The 15,438-nt window shown below is 40.8% G+C and overlaps 1 protein-coding gene across 1 annotated transcript in view; it reads left to right on the top strand.

The window, feature by feature from the left end:
• Positions 1–1,607: 1,607 nt before the first annotated feature.
• Positions 1,608–15,438, top strand: part of poc5 (POC5 centriolar protein homolog (Chlamydomonas)) — a 39,824-nt gene continuing 25,993 nt past the window's right edge. The window contains 7 exon segments of the mRNA XM_007905364.2: positions 1,608–1,748; positions 5,080–5,163; positions 9,923–10,070; positions 12,894–13,016; positions 14,033–14,097; positions 14,100–14,243; positions 15,109–15,285. Coding sequence (XP_007903555.2) covers positions 1,716–1,748; positions 5,080–5,163; positions 9,923–10,070; positions 12,894–13,016; positions 14,033–14,097; positions 14,100–14,243; positions 15,109–15,285 — 774 coding nt within the window. The 5' untranslated portion in view covers positions 1,608–1,715.

Here is a 15,438-nt window from a genome sequence, read left to right as displayed (position 1 = left end):
GATGTTATGGAGGTGAGGGAAGGCAGAGCGGGTCATGGCTTGAATGTGAGGGAGAAAAGACTGTTGAGGGTCGAACAAGACACCTAGGTTCCTGACTGGCTTTGTGAGTTGTAGTGTGCAACCATGGAGGTTGATGCTAACAGAGCCTGAGGTGCAGAGGCGCTGTCGCGAGCCAATCAGGAGGTCCTCAGTCTTGTTCACATTCAACTGTAGGAAATTTATCCTCATCCAGGACTTGGTGTCCGACAGGCAGTCTGTCAGGACAGCAGTGGTCCTGGAGTTGAGAGTGGAGGCAGAAAGATAGAGTTGGGTGTCATCCGCATACATGTGGAAGTTGACCCCATGTCTGCGGATGATGTCCAAAGGGGGAGCATGTAGATATTAAAGAGGAGAGGGCCAAGGACAGAGCCCTGGGGGACACTAGACGTGGCAGTGTGGGGGCTGGAGGAGAAACCGTTAGAGGCAACAAAGTGGAGACAGTGAGAGAGATAGGAATCTTCAGGACTTTGGGACGTACTCCCGACCTGAAAGGCGCTCTATAAATGTAATGTTATTGTTGTTGTTGAATCGACCAGGCAAGGGCAAGATTATTACTACTTCGCTTCTCCGGGGGTAATAATCCCTTGAAAAAAAATAAGAATTTGGTCACTCAAAACAGGACTGTTTGTGGGCCGCTGCTGTGCCAAATTGGCTGCCACGTTTCACCCACAAAATATACAGTCAATTCACTTTACAGTATATTCTGTGAAGCACTTTAATAATAACAATCCTTGCATTTGATATAGCGCTTTTCACATCTTCTCGACGTCTCAAAGCAATTCACAGAATAGACTGTAAAGTGAATTGACTGTATGTTTGTGGGCGAAACGCCAATTGCGCACAGCAGTGTCCCACAAACAGTCGAGGATTGAAGACGACCAACGTATTATTGTTTGTTTTTGGAGGGATTATTATTAGGTGTGTGGAGTAAGGAAACTTGCCCAAGGTTTGGCCCTGACCTGGAATTGAGCCCAGGTGTCTCGCTTGCAAGGCGAGTGCTCTAACCGCTGAGCTACAGGACTCCGCACGCTTTGAGATATCTCGAAGATCGAATGTAAGGATTAGTCTTATTTTGTGCATGAATGTGGCAGTCCAACTGCACCCAGAAACGTCCCACAAGCAGTCAGGGCGCGATTGACTACATTTATTTGCAGGATTGTTGGCCAGAGAGGAGACTGGGGGTACAGTCCTTCTCACCAACTCCTGATGATCAGCTGCTGTCAGAGCCTCACTGGGTGACGTCACCAGCCAGGTACCACACCACGTGCTCCACCACCTCGACCACTGCAGTCACTGCTTTGCTACTGGCCAATCAGACGAGCTTTCACTCGCACATGGCACCAGCATGAAAGCCAATCAGACGCGGCGTTCCCGCGTCTCCCCCCACCATGGTAACCGCAGGTGGTTGGGGGGGTGGGGAGAGTGAGCGGAGCAACCAATAGAAGTGCAGAATTCAGCAACGCCGTGAACACCAAACGGTCCAATCGGCGGCAGCCATCGAGCCACGTCCCTCCAATAGGAGCGGCCGTTTTTGGGAAGTGACCCGTTTGAAACTGTCAGTCGGTTGGTGGCTGGAGACCGGGAGGAAACGGCGGTTACACGGCTCAGTCCGTGTTTGAAGACGGTGAGGGAAGGGCCGCTGGCGTTTGAGGTGATAAAGCAGTGAGGACCTGGGGATGGCGGAAGCTTGGTGCGTCGAGCACATGCCGGTGAGCTCTGCTGCTCCCAGAGTCTTTCTTACTATCACTTTTTTTAAAAAAACGCAAGTCTGCACCATGGGGCTGAGGGGGAGACTGTGTGACCTGCCCAGTAACTGCCATCTGTGTGTAATTCAGGAGCAAACCCGCTTAGTCATGTTGCCAATCGTCCCGTGAAGCTGTTTTTTCAACATATAATAGAAAATACAGTATTTTTGTTGTGCCCACAAAATATACAATCAATTCACTTTACAGTATATTCTGTGAAGCGCTTTGAGACGTCGTGAAGTCGTAATAAGGTGCTGTATCAAATGCAAGGATTATTATTATTATTTCATGAAGCGCTTTGAGACGCCTCAATGACATGCAAAGGTGGTACATCAAATGCAAGGATTATTATTGTTATTGCCACATAGTGTTACTCAGCCAGAGTGGTTTCCTGGCTGTTATCTCCTCTCTGGTGTCAGATGTCATCTCGTGGGCTACTTTGTGTTTACTCGTAGTTTGTGTCATCTCCTCAGTCTGGTTGCTGCTGTATCAATATACTTTCCCAGTTATCATGAAGTGACTGCGTCAGGTGTTTATTTGTTCAAATGAGGTTGGTTATCAACTCAATTATCGGTTATCAAAGCCTCAAGACACTCCTCTTCGACCATGCCATCTGCCACCCCGCTTCCCCTCCCCTCCCTCCCAACCCCAGCTCGGGTCTAAAATGCTGACTTTGTCCAGCGCCTTAGGACGTCCTCCCAACGTGAAAGGCGCTATACATATGTAATCTTGTTGCTGTTGTTAATCTCGGATGACCAGAGTGACCCAGGTCTTCAGCAACTATCCCCTAAACCTCTCAAACTCCCTCTATTCTTCCATCTTGCCTCTTCTCGTGTCTGCCTTAAAATCCCACCCAAACACTATCTCTTGGACTGTTCTTATGGTCTTTTCTGGGTGTCCAACTGATGTTTGTGAAGGGTTCAAATGCTATCCTGCATGCAAATGGTTGTTTAGGTATACTGTGATTTGAGCTGCCTCATAAGTTCATCATTCATAGGATAAATACAAACTTAAAAGGACTTATCAGGCTACAAAAATAGCTAACATTATTACCAATGATATTAGTTATTCGCTAGATCCTTAGGCTGCCTGAGTTGGAATAAAATGACGGCATAATAACCAGGAATTGATTCTGAGATTAACTTGGGCTATGTGGATCAATATTGATATAGTTTTTCCCACTAGGATTTCAATAGAGGAGAAGAAGGTTTTAGCATTATGTATACTATATATTATGTTTAGCTATAATCAACTAGATTATCATACAATAAACTAATAGTAATTGGATTATAATTTTCAATCCATCAGTTTCGATGTCTTCTATGAACCTTAAAGGCCAACTAGCAAAATACCCACTAGTTTTTACAGTATATCCTGTGAATTTAAAAAAAAATCTAGTAATTGACTTCAAAGTTTTAAAATGCTTAAAGAATTACATTGTAGTTGTAAGCTCCTTCCTCTTAAGGCATCATTATCCATAAAGTCAAGTTAAAGGAGGGGTGGGAACAGTACCAGAGGACAGGGAGAGGTTTACAATGTCAGTGAGTAGAGGGGCAAGGAGGTGGAGCTGGGAGGTTAAGGAGAGGGGTAGGGATGGGGTCAAGGGAGCAGATGGTGGGTTTCGTACGGGTTATGGTGATGATGAGAGAGGAGTGGGAGACAGTTTCAACGGTGTGGAGGGAGGGATGGGTAGGGGCCGGGGTGGGAGGAGGAGATGGGGAGGGGTTTAGCAGATGTAGTGACAGAGGCAGCTGAGTGGATTCCCTCGACTTTAGATTCGAGGAATTCCAGCATAGCCTCGCATTTGGCATTTGAGGTGAGGATGGGTGAAGAGTGAGCGGGTGGGCGGAGGCGTCAGTTCGTGATGGAGAAGAGGAGCCCGGGGTTGTCCTTGGCCTCCAAGATTGTCTTGGAGTAGAATGAAGATTTAGTGGAGGCGTGGACAGAGCAGTAGAATTTGACATGGCCCAGCCAAATCTGCCGATTGACAGTAAGGTTTGATTTAAGCCAGGTGTGCTCAGCGGAACGCACCTGAGCTTTAAGGGAGTGGAGGTGACTGGTGTACCAAGGTGATGTGCATGAGTAGGAGACGGTTCGGGAAGAGAAGGGAGCGAGGGAATCAAGAGTAGAGGAGAAGGAGCTGTGGAGAAGAGTGACCGAGAACATGAAGGGTACAACAACAACAAAAATACATTGGTATATGTAATCAGTGGACAATCAGTGCTTCAGACCTGAGCTGGGGGTTGGGATCGGGAAGATTGGAGAGCAGTGGGGGAAGCAGGGTGACCGAAGGCATGGTCGAAGGGTGGGTCTTAAGACGGATCTTGAAGGGGGCGAGGCGGAGGGACTGCTGGATGGAGTTCCAGAGGGTGGGGGTAGAGTGGCAGAAGACCCGCAGAGTTCTGGATGATCTGCAGCCTATGGAGAGAGGAGTCGGGGAGGCCGACAAGCAGAGAGATTGTATAGTCAAGCCTGGACTTTATGAATGCTGCATAAATGCAAATTGTTGTGGGGGTGGAGGATACAATAAACTAATCTTTGAATTGTATATCTAGCCAATTGTGCACAGCAATTCTCTGCTGAGTGGAGGAAGAAGACAGGTTTTATGGTTTTAGCAGGTCACAAAGGTAGGATTGGGCAAGACTTTGGAGGGCTTTAAAGTGAGGATGAGGATCTTGATCTCTAACATCTGGGTGAATGAGTGACCAGTGGAGCTGGGCGAGGATGGAAGCATTGCAGAGTCTGATGTGGGAAAGGACTCGAGTTGCAGATTTCTGAATATCTGCATCTTGTGGAGGGAAGAGTTGGGAAGTCTGACAAGCAGGGAGTTAGCATAGTCAAGCCTGGACATGATAAATAGCGTGGAATAAGGGTCTCGGCACATTTCAGTAATTATGTTCTGACCATAATCCCATTGAAACACTTTGTAAAAAGATGTTTCTCTTACAATAAAAGGAGGTTTTTTTAAAAAGGGATGTTTTTCTTAAAAAATTTCAAAAAAAGCTATTGATTATTGTGGTCTGTAAATTCCAAATTGCAAAGAGCATCTTAAAAAGCTCATTTTGAATCCTTTCATAAAATAACGGATTTGCAATCTTTTGTTTGCATGTGTGTACCATGGATTTTAAAATCATGTAAAATCAATGGCTTATAGTGGAAGTCAAAATGAGGTTAGCATGAAGGAAAGCTTCCAAGAATAATGAGCAAAGGTTATTATAATTCTATTACATTTCTTTTTCCTGTACCAGGTCAATAATTCAGTCAATTGATTTATTTTTGTCCTATTTCTGTGCAGATGTCCTCCGATGAAGAGGGGGTGGGCACCCCAATATTGCCTAAAGATTCAGATCGAGGTAGTTCAGTTTCTTCTGATCTGCAGGTAGGGAGGAAGATATTTATAATGAAGCTTGATTTCAAATGTAGGTACTTGAGCTTTGTTGTTTAGATGTAGTTATTTATTGTTAAATAAAGATACTCATCAGAGATTCATGTCCCCTAGAATCTTAGATTCTTAATGTATGGAAAAAGTAAATTGGGTCAGAGGCCCAAATCCATAGAAATTAAATTACTCTATTCAGCATTTCCAAGCAATAATGTTAGCTGTTTGCTCTCCTTTGGGGAAAGGAGAGACTCTTCTGTAGAACTCCTTGCTTGTCGGCCTCCCCAACCCCTCCCACCATAGGTTGCAGATTATCCGGAACTCTGCAGCCCATGTCCTCTCCCACACCAGGCTCTGTGACCCTACCACCCCCGTCCTCGCCCGACTCTACTGGATTCCCATCACACAGAGGATACAATTCAAGATCCTGGTCATCACTTTCAAAGACCTCCATGGCCTTGCTACCCCCTACGTCTGTGACCTCCTAACCACCTACCAACCCAACCGCTCCTTCCACTCAGTGGGCTCCAGCCTGCTTCACGTCGCCCGCCTCACCATTGGCGGGCAAGCCTTCAGCCACTCTGCCCCACCCTCTGGAATTCCATCCCGCATTGCCTCTGCCTTGCCCCCTCCCTTGCCTGCTTCAAGACCCGTCTCAAGACCATCCTCTTCGACTGTGCCTTCAGTCACCCTCCTTCCCCACCCGCCCTCCACCCTCCCCTATCCCGACCCCCAGTTCTGGTCCGAAACACTGATCGTCCAGTGCTTTTGGACATCCTCCCAACTTTAAAGGCGCTATACAAATGTAATTTTATTGTTGTTGTTGTCAGGAACCTTTTTCTCCAAGTCCCTTACCTTGCATCCTTCCTCTCCATTTTCAAAGCCCATTTAAACCTGACTCCCTCAGTCATTATCAGAAGTCGCTCGTTTTCAGTTCAGTGTCCCACGTTGTCTTAAAGTGTTTTGAAAAGTTCTATATGAGTGGCACTATATAAATGCAAATTATTACATTTAAGGATTTTACTTGCTTGTTAACAAAAAACTCATTAAAATTAGCTAGACCCAATATTTCTCTCTTTTTCAACTGACCACAAAAATATTCTTCCTCGCAGTGGTGTTTATTGGCCACAAACTAACTTCTGAAAAGTCGAGTATCCTGGCTAACCATCCTCCAAATAAAATTGGTCATTTACATCATAGCAGTTTGTGAGCCTATGAAATGCATAAATTGGCTGCTGTTTGCCTTCGATTAAATGGTGACTATACTTAAATAAAATTTGAAAGAGCTTTGAGATGTTCTTAACATTATAGACTCCATATCAAATGCAAAGATTATTATTTATTGTAGTCATTCCTTTTGCCTGAAGCCTTAAAGATCAAAATATCAGGATTTTTTCCTATTGAATAGTTGTTGCTTTTATTTTCTGTTGCTTTTCTAGTGGAGAACCATATTAAAAAGCCCTTTCCAAACATTATATAATATAAAATAATAATTATCCTTGCATTTGATATAGCGCTTTTTATGTCTTCTAGATGTCTCAACGTGCTTCACAGACTATTCTGTAAAGTGAATTGACTGTATATTTGTGGGTGAAACGCGGCAGCCAATTGAATACAGCAGTGTCCCACAAACAGTTGTGGATTGAAGTGACCAATTTTTTTTTCTCTCTCTTGAGGGATTATTATCAGGTGTGTGAAGTAAGAAAACTTGCCCAAGATTTTGCCCAGCTGGAATCAAACACAGGTCTCTCGCTTGCAAGACAAGCGCTCTAACTACTGAGTTACAGGACTCCACTAGTATCTAGGACTCCATTAGTAGCTGAAATGCTCCTGTTTCTTATCTGCAATAGTAATAAAGTTCACCTCCAACTTGCCTGTATGAAGCTTCCTTCTAATTAGAGCAATTGGAGCAAAATGTGATCTTACTTTTTTTAAAACGCTTTCTGTAAGATATCTACGGTGGGGAGGGAAGAGCGTTCCAACCAAAGATGTGGGCAATGGTACATAGTAACTTAATCTGTAATGGGTTAACATCTAGTAACATTTGAGGTAATTATGAACCAGATGTATTGGTCTTGAAGTTCAGTGTGTGTCAGTCTTCTGACATAGACCTCTTTTTAGACATTAGGTGGCACTATACTACATCTTACTGTTTTGAACAGTGTCACCCACTGGCAAAACTTGGGTACTAGAATAATTTTCTTTTTAACGAATGAGGATGTTTGAATATTGGTAGCAGGTGATTAAGTCATAAAATATCTGGTCACCTTGACTATTCTCAACACCTCCAGCTTCATGCTGAGCTGTTCAAAAATAAAATTATATGTGTCTTGAACTGTCTATGGTGCCTTTATGGTAGCACTTGTTTTTGAAAGTGCTGATCCCTTTCTCATCATTACTCTCTATACCCAACTTCCTGTGATAGGAGTGGGTTGCATGTAGAACATTTTAGCTTATTTTCCCTCTCTGTTCTTCCAGGTGATGCTTAAGTCAGAACATTTAGTGATATTTTAAAGACTAATTACAAGCTTCAGGTTGGGTTGTGTATGAAGTTCTGCGCACAGCAATGTCCCACAAACAGTCGTAGATTGAAAATGACCAATTTATTATTGTTTTTGTTTTTTGGAGGGATTATTATTAGGCGTGTGGAGTAAGGAAACTTGCCCAAGGTTTCGCCCTGCCTGGAATTGAACTCAGGTCTCTCGCTTGCAAAGCGAGTGCTCTAACCACTGAGCTACAGGACTCCACAAATTATTTAATTGGGGGTAATGCCAACTTGTCTTCTTTCCCCTATCGAGCAGGAAAGATCTCTTATCCTGGAAACATCTTTCTGGCTCTCAGCTTTAACCTGTTGAGATTGCCAGCCAATGGAAAAATTGGGCATGAAACCTTAATTGTGCTTCTCTAAAAGTCCAAGACTTGAAAGTGATTTATAACAGTGTGGTCGCTTAGAGTAAACCAAACTCCTTCACCCAGTTGTAGTAAATAATTTGCAAAGTGTAGGCACTTATCAGGCATTGGAGTTTAGTCTGTTCTGAAATTGACCTGCTAATACAGTTAATGCTCCCTGAAGATCCTTTCCATTTATACATTGGTAGCTCATTTCCTTCCTTAATGAAATATTTTTTGGTTATTGAAGAAGTCCTTATATTGACTTTTATGCATGCTTAATGTGGCCTGCATTGGGCACGTGGGCCACAAGTTGCCATCACTGTTCTAGGAGACAGCTTTTGATCCTCCTTATTTGTGATTATTGGTGCAATGAACTTTACAAAACAACAACAACAACAAGATTCCATTTATAAAGCGCCTTTCACGTCAGGAGGACGTCCCAAGGCGCTGCACAGTTGGGTCATAACCAATGCCATCCATTTAGGATTACCATTACACATATTTTATGAACTTTGCTACAACCTAGTACAGAGAGAGGACTTTGATTTGTTTTCTGTTCAATCTTCCTGAAAATCAATTGGATTCAATCTTTTATAGTTTCTGTTATTTGCTTAGCAGTGGATCTCAGTTTGTCAGTACAGTATTTCCAGTTTTCAAATACTGCTAACTGCTAACAAAACCATTCATGCTGATTCTAAATACTTCCCTTCAACTCAAAACATAAATGTTTAATTCTAAAATGCTAATATATACTTGTGAAAACAATCTCTTACCAACTAATCTTGCTGTACTCTTGTTACAAGACGTGTAACTTTATTTCCTATCGGAGATAAGAGTAGATGTGACTTCAGACACAACAACAACTTGCGCTTATATAGCGCTCTTCATGCAGGGTAGTATCTCAGAGCGCTTAGTAAATTCCTAAGCAATCAGAACTCAAATAGCGGGACTGCCAGAACACAGAGCCCATTGCCAATTTTCTGAACTTCAACCCTTCAGTTCTACTAAGCTATAAACTTGTCAAACACATTCCCATTGTTGGGCATGGTTCAGCGATGGTCTGATTGCTTGTAGCGACTTCCTGAAACATTCAGATAGAAACATTACCTTGAAGTCAAGAGCAACAATACTATGATAAATGCACAAGCCAAGCCTAGTAACTGATGCTTTACTTATCTAGCTCAATTGTATCATTGTTAACTCAATTTCAATTGAAGATTCTGCAGGAAACGACTTAGTGTAAAACCAGCAACAATCATTACTTGTTTTGAATGCCTATATAAATAAAAATAATGTACATTTGTATAAACATCATGTCTGTTTTTGACAGCATTGATTATTCATATTATAGTTCCAATTTTATCCATAACATTACAAAAAAGGCTATTTTAGTAATTGACCTGCTCAGGCTTTACTGAATTTGTGCAGTAGATAGATGTTAGGTAAAATTCTAAGAGTTCAATATCTCAGGAGCAATTGTTACAAGCCCATAGTTGCAGGTCACATAGTTTTATACTCCCATCATCCATTTAGCATGCAACTTAATTTAACATTTCCTGAGAAATATACCTCAGGTTGGGCGTCTGTGTCCTAGAAAATGAGCTGCCTGAAATAATCTTCAGTTTATTATGGAAAGATTGCTTTGGTGTCAAACCTTCAAGAGATTTCCCTTGTTTCCCTTAAACATTGCCTTAAAAAATGATCTTAGCAAAGGTTGCAGTGTTCTGGAGCATTGTACAACTATAGTTGGAATTGTTTTGCTGTATTTAGAAATGTTAGCTTGATGCATCATATTTAGAAATAATGAAATGCAAAATAGTTTAAATTTTTTTTGAGATTTTTAAAACTTTATTTTCTTATCCATAAGGATGAATATGAAGAACTTCTACGTTATGCAGTTGTAACTCCAAAGTGGGATTCACATATCTTCAGACATTCACATGTTGTATCTGGATTTCCAACAGATAGCAGGCATTCAGGTGAAATGGAAGATGTCCATTGCTCATTTTTTACAGGTGAAGACATGCATCCTTCTAAAAATTGGTCCAGCTATTTACATTAATTAATCTGAAATAAGTAAAATGAAGACAAAATGGCCTGCCAGTGTTAAATAACTCCACATTCTAATAACTCATTGAGCGATGTCTTTTTTTCAAAAAAAAACTACCTTGGTGGGGAGAGGGGAATGAAGAGAGTGGAAAACAGGGTCTCCTTTGCACTGAGCTGGTTCCAAGTTGACTTGCTTGGCAATGGAATATCAGAATCGATGAATATGAACTGTTTTCGTAGTCCACTTCCTAAACCAACTGCCTCTGCAGCAGTCCAAGGAATTGCTTGTAACAGACCAGTCAGCCTGGCTCACTGTAGGATTTGGAGAGGCAGTCCAGTCACTGGAGGAAGAGATCCTTTCAACTTGTGAGCTCCTGCTAAACCCAAATCTCTAACGTGTAGGGTGGTGCTAGCTAGATGAGCAATGAGAAGCTTGCCAGACAATGCTCTCAATGGCAAGCTAGTCCATTTCTGCTAGTTGAACTTTATCAGTACCCCAAGATACATTACTAAGCCATGCCAACCTTTAAATTTGTGTTTTTTTTATTCACAATCTATATTTACAATTTCAAAACTCACACATAAAGTTTTGAAATTGTAAATATAGAGGAAATGGGGGTTGGGGGGGAAACGATATTTAACCACCACACGCATGTAAATTTGTTGGAAATCAGAATTTTGGAATCTTGAAACTCGTCTGCCTGATTTTGGAAATCCTCACACAAAGAGGTTCACATGTACATACAATCACGATTGCCAATTTTTGGGAGGCAAATTTGGGTTTAAAATTTGCATTAGAACTTTCAACTTATTGTCTGTTCGAGGCAGTGCAGCGGGAGCAATACATTGTTAGAAGTTTTGGTCATTCACTTCATGCCTGTTTGTAGAACATTGATTTGTGCAAATTGGCTGCCAAAATAAGTATTGCACATTACAGATTTCTTTGCAAAGTGCTTTGAAATGTCCGCCCAAGATGAAAGGTGCTATATCAAAAGTAAGAATTATTTTAGGGCTGTCCTTTGGATGAAGTGTTAAGCCAAGACTGGACAGCCTATTTAGGTAGATGTTAAAGATCCCACGGAATTATTCAAAAAGAGAATGACAGCATGTCAGCCAATGATATCCCAGGTGAAATTGGTTATTTCCTTCCTCGCAGTTTGTGGGACATTGCTGCGTGTAAATTGGCTGTGGCATTCACCTACAAAATACACATTCAGTATTCTCTAAAGTAAATCTTGGGAAGTGCTTTTGATGATATAAGGTGCTATATCAATTGCAAGCTTGCTTAATTTACTTACAATTATTCTCTTTTTTGCGGGGAAGGAAGGCAAAATTGTCCAAGGTGCTTGACAACCAAATGTTGAAATCAAATTAATCTTTTCGTGACAATCTGGGTAATCTGGTTCCTGAGCGAGGTGCGTCTGCATAAATTGGGGCATTGATGATGAGAGACCAGCAAGCCTGGCTCATTGGAGACCAGTCACTGGGATCCTGGATTCTTCCCACTCAGCTCCTGCTAACCTGCAAGCCAGAGCCTTAATGGATGACAATGGCTCTAGCTGGAGAAGCAGCAGAAAGCTGACCAGATAGCTTGCATATTCCTAACTGGACAAACAGCAGAAAGCTTGCTCTAGAATGGCATGCTTTGCAGTTTCAGGTTATCAGACTTCATCTGAGGGTCACCAAGCTTCGGCTCTTGCCAACCTTAGTTCCAGGGAGCGAGTGCACATTTCATTCCAGATGGGGAAATTTCTTTATGTAAATAGCATATATATATATTATATATATATATGGATATTCTTAAGATGATGAGTTTCTACATTTGTTAGACTTTTTTTGTCCAACTGACTTTTTTTTTAAAAAGTAGTTTACTTCCAGTAGTGTTGTCCAATAGAAATCACTGATTAGCCACAACTGTGACACCATTGTAGCCACATGGACTAATTTTAGTAGAAAACACCTCACATACACTCACGCAATATAAGTAAATGTAATTCACATGTATATTTACTTAACCAACATCTACCACCATTCAGTGCAAAACTTGGCAGTCTTCTCTTTACTCTTCTTTCCCGAAACACTCCAGACTCACTCTGCTTTCCATTCAGAACATGGTTGGATGCTGCTTGCCCTTTGCCATGAAATGCCCTGTTGGAGCTTCTTGTCATTGGCTGGCCTTTTTTTATTCCGCTGGCCTGGAGCGGTTATTCCAATTGGTCGAATTGACACTTACCGTCTCCATACAATATTGCTGCTGTTTCTATGGGGCTGAAATCTGACCTTTCCACCCGTGTTACACACCATTTTAGCAACTAACCAAGAAAGAAAAGAACATACAACAATCAAAAAATACTTGCACATTGCTGCTTTTCATCTTACCAATTTACCAACAGACATACAAAAAGGTGAAAGTACACACTGCAGTCACCATGCAAATGTGAGAATTGAAATGACATCCCTAATAACAGTATCTGTTACTCATCCTTTATTTACTAATCAAAAATGCAATTTTGCTACATCTGGCTTCCCAATTTGTCATGTGGCTAGTGGCTAACTTATTGGACAACCCTGACTTACAGGACATGTTTGCCCATCTTAAGTAAGAAAGCAGAACTGTTAAGTAGAAGGCAGTTTATTGCCAAGAATCAGGAAAGAACATATTGCCTCTTTTTTTCTGAAAATGAAATGTTGCTGTAGCTATATGAGATGGAGAAAGCTGGAGTGTGGATTAAGTGAAGTTTAATTAATGGTAGAAATTAACTAAAGAATAGTTGTTCACCTCTGGACAGGCTCATCTTCACAGAATGATGTGTGTAGACTTGGAAGCACTGTAAGACAGCTGAGGACTCCATGCACAAATACACAAGCTCCTGCAAGCCCTCACTCAGAAGCAACTGAAAATCTGTTAGAAGGTACAATATTGGTGTAATTATCTGTAACAAACTGAACTTCTCCTTGAGTTTATTTCCAGTTAGGAGCAGTGGGAGTCAGTTTATGCTTCAAAAAACACTGGGAAAATTGTGTTTTTATTGTTTTGGTTACTCTGTATAATTTACCAAAATTAATCAAATGTGCCCATGAATTCGCAGGCAGATTTAAGAGCAACCTTTTCATGTCTTCTCCATTGATGATTGTTTCTGTACATTTTCCTCCTTTCCAATGAACTTAGTGTTGTAATGAGAACTCATTGACCTGGCTCCTGCTCTAGCTGATTCTTTCTTGGAATTGAAGAACTATACCTCCCGTAGTATCCCTCCCTTCTATAATCTATAGTCTTTAAAAATGAAAGTTGTTTTCAATTAACTGCTACGTGACTTAGTTCTCTCATCTCATGCTCTCAACTTTTAGTGGCCACCACAATAGTCTTGATCTCATTTTGTGAAATGCTTTTGAGATGTTTCTATTACATGGCAGTGCTGTTTGAACGTAAATTATGATAGTCTGATTGTCTGTTCAAAGTTGATCCAAGCGAAACAGAATTGTTTTATATGCTGCTTAGCTTATGATGATTGGTATTACATTGTGATGTGCTCAAGTGACTAGTCACTAAGGCCATATATGGCCCCTATTGTGAAGCGTTTGATATTTATGATGTCATTGTATTTATAAAGCATAAGTGAATTTAGTGGGATTCTCTTGAGATGAATTTTTTTTTAGCAAGCTGTGTGCGTCATTTTCTTCTATAAGTGTAATTTGGTTTGTGCAACCCCAGTGGAAGTGGAGTGAATTTTTTATTCTATTAAGTGTTTGTTATTAATCTTTTAAAATTATTTACGAGCTTCAATTTTAATTGACCAGTAAAATAGATGTTGTGTTATAAGGAATGTTACCCATGTTTATCATTGAAGTTGGTTTTTTTTTTTAAAAATTGCATTTTGATGTAGGTAAATCTAATCTTCAAGTAACAACCTGCTAATCCTCTTTGCAGGAGAGGAACATCCCCAAAGGGCACCCATTCCATCTTTTTTGGAAGCAGGGTCACCTGTAGAATCTCCTGTTCTTTCTCAAAGCGTTCCTTCACATGTTCAATACCCAACAAACTTGAAATGTCAAAGACTGTAATTAATCGATTACCCGTTGCTGAAGATGACATGAACAGGGTAGAAGCTGTACTCGACCGCTTCAGTGTCAATCTCAAGGTCAGTGGAGTTGCTTAAAGAGGGTATCTTATCAATACACTATTGTGAATTCCATCCCAGGTAATGACTGGAGAAGTGCAGACGGTAGGAAATGACTGTTATCAATAATATTATTCTTAATAAACTGAGGTGCTTCAGTAATCCCATTATTTCTGCATGAATTGTATTGTAATTTCTTCATATCGTTGGCTCCAAGAACTCTGAGAATCTGCAAACCTAACATTTAGTTTTTTTTGAAATGCTCAACAAATGGGGAGGGAGAAAAGGATGATGCAAAGTTGTGAACTGCTGTTTTTACTGGACCAATAGTTGGTTTTAAATGTCAAAGGAACCATTGTGGCCAATTAGAACATAATCAAAAACTGGACAGATTTTTAATGACATTTTTACATATAACCTTGCTTTGCCATAAGGCAATGAGGAATCTTTACCATTACTAGCATATTAAATCTCCTGATGTATGAGTGACTTTTGCTTCATTTTCTTTAGATCATAGGCTTGTTTTCTTTAAAAAAAATAAAAATTGTTTTAAAAAATGTGCTTAAGCATTTCACATTTTAGATGGTCTGGATTGCAACAGAGTAGGTAGAGTAAATCTAGACTCGGATGGAATTTCTTTACCTGGGCTAGCTGGATATGTACGTTGCACTTACCATTTTAATTTTCAGAACATCTCCTTGCCCATCTTCAAAAGCTGAGTGCTGTAACAACTTGGCTCAATGTAAATGTATTTTGTATAAGTAATGCTTATTTTTTTGAAAAATATATTGGAAATTGTAGGAAGTAAACTTTTGCTTTGTACATTCTCTTAACCAAATTTCTTATATTACTGAAGTCAATGCTCATGCAATTTTTCTTTTTAAAGAGTAATATTCTAACTGAACTACACAACTGGAGAGTCACAATTATTGAGCGGCATGAAAAGGAATTAAAAGACGAAAAGGAGAAACATGAAGTTCAGATTGCTCAAATGGACAGTCAGCTTAAGAGTATGAAAGACTTAGCTTGTACCAACGAAACTTCAGTCGAAAGGAAGGAGGAGGTACAGTAATTGCTATGGGGAGGAAATTTAAAAACGGTGTGGACTTGTGGCTATTTGGGAAATAAAAAGATCACATTGAGACAATGGAGCATGTTAGGTGCAGTACGTTATCGCATTAGTAAGGTAACAATTACTGTTTGCATCCTGGAATTC

Source organism: Callorhinchus milii, unplaced genomic scaffold, assembly GCF_018977255.1.
Source record: "Callorhinchus milii isolate IMCB2004 unplaced genomic scaffold, IMCB_Cmil_1.0 Scaffold1, whole genome shotgun sequence".
Taxonomy (NCBI): Eukaryota; Metazoa; Chordata; class Chondrichthyes; order Chimaeriformes; family Callorhinchidae; genus Callorhinchus; species Callorhinchus milii.
Note: the sequence above shows the minus strand (reverse complement) of the source record. Positions and strands in the feature narration are given on the sequence as shown.